Source organism: Mandrillus leucophaeus, unplaced genomic scaffold (assembly GCF_000951045.1).
Source record: "Mandrillus leucophaeus isolate KB7577 unplaced genomic scaffold, Mleu.le_1.0 Scaffold445, whole genome shotgun sequence".
In the NCBI taxonomy this organism is placed as follows: Eukaryota; Metazoa; Chordata; class Mammalia; order Primates; family Cercopithecidae; genus Mandrillus; species Mandrillus leucophaeus.
In genome coordinates, this window is record NW_012104754.1 from 1,859,875 (window position 1) to 1,866,251 (window position 6,377).

The following is a 6,377-nucleotide window of genomic DNA, read 5'->3' on the forward strand; positions in this document are numbered from 1 at the left end:
GACAGAGCGAGACTCCGTCTCAAAAAAAAAAAAAAAAAAACTCCAGGAGACTTGGTCTCTTGAGCAATGCGGCCCAGGATGACCACAGAAACAGCTAGATTCACAACCACCTCTTTCTCTTTAAATGAATTAGAAGCTCAGCTTTCACTTATTTACAAAGAACTTGCAAGAAAGTCATGCTTGCTTTGAGGAGTAAAATGTAAACTTCAACAAACCAACTCTATCTTTCTCTCCATAGCCCTTGTTTCAGTTTCTGGATTAGAACACCATTGAAAACTATTCTTTAGCCACTGTCCAACCTCCTATTCCCAACTCCCAAGGAACAGTCTAACTCACACTGACAATAAAAAGCAGCCTTTGCCAAGGAAATCTCTGAAAGACATAGTTTGTGAAAGAGAGAAATGATGGCTAATGTCTATTAAGTGTGCCATAAAGTAATACAACTCTGTTAAAAGGATGCCCACTGGGCTCCTGCTCTAACACCAGCCAAGGCGAGCAGCTCGCCAGCCCTGCACCTTCTAGGCTCACCTCTTGCTGCCTAGTCCTGAGAACCAGGAATTGGCTCATGGAGTATTTCTACTGAAGGCTAAGAAGATTCAGCAGCCTGCATGAAAAGCCCCGCCAGTTCCTGTCCTCTCAGTCAGTCCCTGCCGGCTCCCACTATGCTAGGATGCTAACAAGAATACCCAAGATGAATGGAAGTTTCTCCTTCTCTTCTAGGGAAAGGCAGTACTCTGCAAAACTGGACCATGAAGAACTAAGGTACCAGCAAACCTTAAGTCATCAAATCCCACATTCCTGTCAATACCCCCAACATAAGAGTGAATGTTCACTGCACCCCAAAAAGCTATTCTAAGAACAAAACAACAACAACAAAAAAAACAAATGTCCATCAATGGGCATCTGACTGAATTAACTATGGTGTATACACACACACACATACACACAGACATAGACACACATATATAAAAACATATATATAGATATAGATATATAGAGAGAGTTGTGTCTTACTCTGGTACATACATATTTCTGTATTACTCTGTTACACACACAAAACAGAGTAATACACAACTGTAAAAAGAAATGAGAACTCTATTATGTGCTGCTATATACTGATCTCCAGAATATTTTTTGAAATAAAACAAGCAAAGAATAGAAAATGAGGCACATTACGTTTCTGTTTATCTCGGGAAGAAGGAGAAGATGAAAACAGATGGGAAGATCAATAGAATTGCTCATATTTTAAAAGCATAAGGATTAAACCAAAAACTTTTTAAAAAAGCTTTCCTACAGGGGAAGCACAGGGTGGAGAAGGCAAAAACAAAAACTAGATTTTTTTTTAACCAGACCTTAACTTTAAACTATTTTTTAGTTATTACTGTGGAATTATGCTAAGTTTTACTTAAAATTGAAGCAAGTTGGGGTTTTTAAGTCTTACAAAATAAAACAAGTGATTCCAGGTTTCAAACTGATGGCATATCCACATGGAGAGGAACTGTTTCGTGTGACTTTAAAATACAGTAATAGGTCTGTAGATTTCTAACGGCGTACATCCTCAGGACCAAGACAACAAGAAAAATACTAAATTACATTTGGTAGTCATATACTGTGCTAATACTATTAGCATTACAAAGTAAGTAATTATGTCCACATAGGTAGGAACTAACATTTTTAGACTAATGAAACAGATATCCACAAATATACAACTGAAGAAGTAAAATGAAATATCTATAATCCTATATTTGAACTATGAATTTTAATATAACGTCATGATATCATTTCTTATTAAAATGCATGTGTGTGTTTTCCCCCAGATTTGTCCACTAAAGAGACACAGAAACAACAACCTACCCAGTGAATATCCCTAGCAACCTGTACTGTTTCCCACTAAAAGGAACCAAGGCTCTTTAGAGAAATGGCTGATTCCAGATTTGAGGCAGGAATTATACAAGATAGTCCTGAAACATCTTCTCACATCAGCAAACAAAACTTAGGAGCCAGTCTGAAGAGGCTCCCATTGGCCAAAGATGGGACAATTTTAATTTCATGAGAGAGAAAATGTGCAATAAATCAAAACATCATATGTATTTAAAATCATGCATTTGAAATAAGTCTTTATTGGGGAAAACACAAACAAACAATGGTCCTTTTTCATTAGCCCGAAAACTGCTTACGGACAAGAACCAATCACTTATCCTACTTCTCCTGTATGAAGTCTTTCTCAGGACAATCAAGTAAGTGGTGATGGGACATCTCTCTTTACGGGATATCCAAGTTAAAGAAAGGACATAAGGAAAATATCACTACCTTGCAATTCTTAAATACTAGATCTAAGCAATAATCATCAATGAACACCATAAAAACAAGACAAGACTCTCCTAATAAAATTCCCTATGAAACTAAACAATCACACCCATTAAGTATTTTTGCCCCCTTCCCTGCCAGATCAAAGCTCAGTCTAATCAAGTCTCAAGACCCAACTCCTAGCCTGCAAGAAATATGGGGGAAGTGAAACATGTTAAATGACCACCCAGTGACAGAACCAGCAACATCTAGACTACAGGAGAATCCACAGGAAGACACCTGGATTCCTCGCTTCCTAAAACGTCAGGAGGTAAGACACAAAGAACTTTCAGGTTAAAAGAGCCTTACCAGACATCTCAACCAGCTGCAATGTATATGAGACAAGATAAACATTGGAATACCCATTGGGTTTTTGGGGGGATATTAAATAATTACCATTCAATTTTTAGGTCTGTTACTGGCATTGCAGGGTTGTTTTTTTTTTTTTTTTTTTTTTTTTAAATAACACATTTAAGAGATAAATGCTAAATATTTATAAATAAAATAATATCTGGATTTTACTTCAAAATTATCCAGACTGAAGAGAAGACTAAGCGGAAACACAGAAAAACAAGTTGCTGAAGTGGGTTACGAATTCGTGAAAATTCATTATACTATTTTCTTTTCTTTTGATGTTAAAATGTTCCATAATAAACAGTTAAAAAAGAATGAGTTCTTAATTCTGGTGGTTGTCTGTGAGATTTTCTAAGGCTCAAACCCTAGTGGCATAGGAACCACACTAATAGTTGACATTATATGTAAGATGCCATCAGACGTAAACTCCATTAAATATAAACTATAGGGCATTTTGACGAGGTTCGGTAGTCTTGTGAGGGCTGCATCCTCCATGGGCAGAAGAGGAATGCTGTGTCCTCATATGGCTGAAGGGCAAGCGTAAAGCCTCTTTATAGGGGCCTTAATCCCACACAAGGGAGAAGCCCTCATGGCCTAACTGCCCCTTAAAGGCCTCACCTCTTAACAGCATCCCATTGGCAACATCTGAACTTTGGAGGTGATCCAGTCAAACCACAGCACTGTCCTCTGACTTCAAACACGAAGTCAGGTAAGACATTTAATCACTGAGTTCACCCTAAATGAAAGAAGTAGTACGTTCTATCTTACTTAAGTGCAATCAGCATTACTTTTTAGAAGACCTAGACACTAAGGTTCGGAAATATTCAGGTTCATCACTGGGCTTTTAGAGATCTTGACCTCATAAGTACCTTTTAAAATCACTCATCTTTTGGCCTACTTTTACAAAGCCCCTGCCATTTTACTTAGATTTAACCACTAAAAGCCATTCACATGGAGAGCTTTTACAAAGGTATCATAATATTCCCTAATTTTTTTTTTAAATGGGGTCAGAGCAGAAAGTAGCTTAGGACTGCCAGTGCTGGGGGACTGGGGGTGGCCATGGGGTTCTTCGGAGGTGATGAAAAGGTTCTGGAATTAGTCGTAATGGCTGCACAACCTGGTGATACACTCAAATCCACTGAATCCCGCGTTTTAAAAAGGTAGATTTTAGGGTATGTGAATTAGATTTCAATTAAAAAAAAAAAAAAAAAAAACAGAAAAAAATTGAGTTAGAGATAAATTTTATTTTGGAAAGTTTATTCATTCTTCCTAATTTTCAAAAAATGTAATACAAGTAGCCAATTTCTACTTAATTTTATGGGTTTTTTTCCCCTTCCTAAAGGAGATAACGATAAGCCTAAAACAAAGAGCAGTGAGCTCATGCTAATCAGCTTTGCCAGTTCTGATCATAAATTAGGAATACTGTAAAAGTGCGGTGACATCTACTAACGTCATTTTGCTAACACTGCGGAAGCTCTACCATCGCTAATATTTTAAACAGTTCCTACTAATTCGTTGTAAAAGCAAAACTTCCCACCCCACCAAAGATATCCAACTTTATGTAACCCTGCAGAACTTAAGGTTTTATTAAACATTGAAGACAAACTCAAAAAGACTGCTGATTTTCTTTGATTAGTTAAAAGGTAAAATTTTAGTGTTGACTGTAAACTATATAAAAATGTCAGCTGATAATATATTCTGTATTAATTGCCTAATAAAAGCATGAATACAAACAAAACCCACCAATGTTAACCTTCCACCTTGCTTCACATGTCCATCTCCACATGCTAATGAAAGAAAATGGAACAAAACGTTCAGAAACACAAAGAGAGGTCAGAGGGAGCAGGTGCTATTACCACAGACCCAGACTTTAAAAATAAAAAACTGATAAACACATGGACTCAGCTTTAAGTCTTCCTTACAGATATCTCTAATTTTTAAGTAGAGTCTTTTAATTATTCTGTTTGTAAACTACAAAATCAGGGGTTCACAAAGCTGGCATGAGTCCTTACAATGCAGTTTGTCAGCAGATGATTAGAGAAGAGCAAATAAACGCTACTTTTAAAACTCAGTGTACTGGAAGCCAGTATTTGTTTTTCACCACGTATTTCCAACAACTTAAAGCACCTTCTTTTCATGAACTTCTTACACTCTTCTGTGAACCTTCCAAATACAGAATGAATTAGATTTACTCCCACAAAATCAAACCATATTAACAGGGGCCAAGAAACATTACTGGACATGAAGCAAAGCGAGATTAGCAAAAACACCACAGGAAGCTGCATCTTGAATATATAACAGTATCACACGTGCAGAGGACACAAAAAACTTATAAAAGCAGCTATCAGTGTTATAAATTAAAACTGATAGGTGTTCAAGAGGATACACAGATCAGCACAGAATGTCTATTTGAGAAAGATAAAAATTCTCAAAGGAAATTCATCTAAAAGCACGTGACCACAATCTACAGATGAACTTCCTGATAGAGCAGAAAAATCTTGCAAATCTTTGTTTGGTAACAAGTGAGCTGGTGCCCAAAAGGTGTAATACCCAATGGCTATTCTGTTTATGTGGGAGGAAGGCCCCAAAAGACAGTCCAAAGAGGCCTAACGCTGACTATCTATGTGCAGAAGAGAGGGCAGTCAGGTGCCCAAAGCCCAAGGGACTGGCCCAGAGTCTGTCTGCGGGCGGGCCAGGGCCTCAAAGACTGGGTCTACAGGGAAATGGACTCAGCTGGTAAAATCACCAAGGCTTCATCGTCCACGACCTGGGTCCTAGTTACTCCATGACCAGAGAGCCACAAAGGAGTAGATCTCAAGGAGAAACAGGCATCCTTGCCTCCCAAAAGACAAAGCAACAGAGGCAGGTACAGAGTACAAGAAACCAAAGTGAGAAATTCAGGACCCATCTACATACCATCACATTCCCACCACTTTTGCTGAAATAATCGGATTTTTTAAAATCAGTTTTTTAACTTAACTGATTGGGGCAGAACAGCCAAATTTTTGTTGAATGGCAGAAACAAATGTATCTTCATCACCAACACTAACTGACTTATCATGTACCTCATAGCTGGAAGAAAATGCTTTGGGCACTAATTTCTCAGGAACACTGCTACAAGAATAAAGCAGTTCAAAATTCATAGAAATGCCAATGTTTTTATATGTTGAGGCAGGTGAGTTCATTCATTATGTCAGACTCTGACATTGTGTCAGAGCAGCTGGATAAGGCAGAGTTGAAAGTTAAACTTTACCTGAAAGGTACGCAACTTTTTCCTTCAAAATTGGCAAAACATCCATAGCTTTCATTTCATCGTTTTTTCGAAACCCTGAAACACAGAAGGAGAAAATAAAATTACTGGGTTGCTAGAGTGACAGTTAATTCCTTAACCATTCTATCCGATGCCAACACAGCAGCTTTATCCACATCCATTAAATCAACTTAAGAAACATGATCATAGGATGACATTTAAATTCCATGTCTGTGATCACAAAACTATCTTCTATTTTAATGTTGAATAATGATTTGCACACAGACCCAGAGGCTCATGTCCCCAAAAGGCTCTCAGTCATTTCTAGCAACAACGATTTGGTCCCAAAAGGAGACAGGATATGAAATCAGTCCGGATTATTTACCAAATCTTAATTTTTATGTAGATTAATGTAGACACCAGCAAA

At 37.6% G+C, this 6,377-nt stretch overlaps 1 protein-coding gene across 1 annotated transcript in view; it reads right to left on the bottom strand.

Moving 5' to 3' along the window:
• TRIO (trio Rho guanine nucleotide exchange factor) overlaps window positions 1–6,028 on the bottom strand; it is a 283,878-nt gene extending 277,850 nt beyond the window's left edge. Inside the window, 1 exon segment of the mRNA XM_011994189.1 lies at window positions 5,954–6,028. Within this exon segment, the coding sequence (XP_011849579.1) occupies window positions 5,954–6,008 (55 nt within the window). The 5' untranslated portion in view covers window positions 6,009–6,028.
• Between the last annotated feature and the right edge of the window lie 349 nt (window positions 6,029–6,377).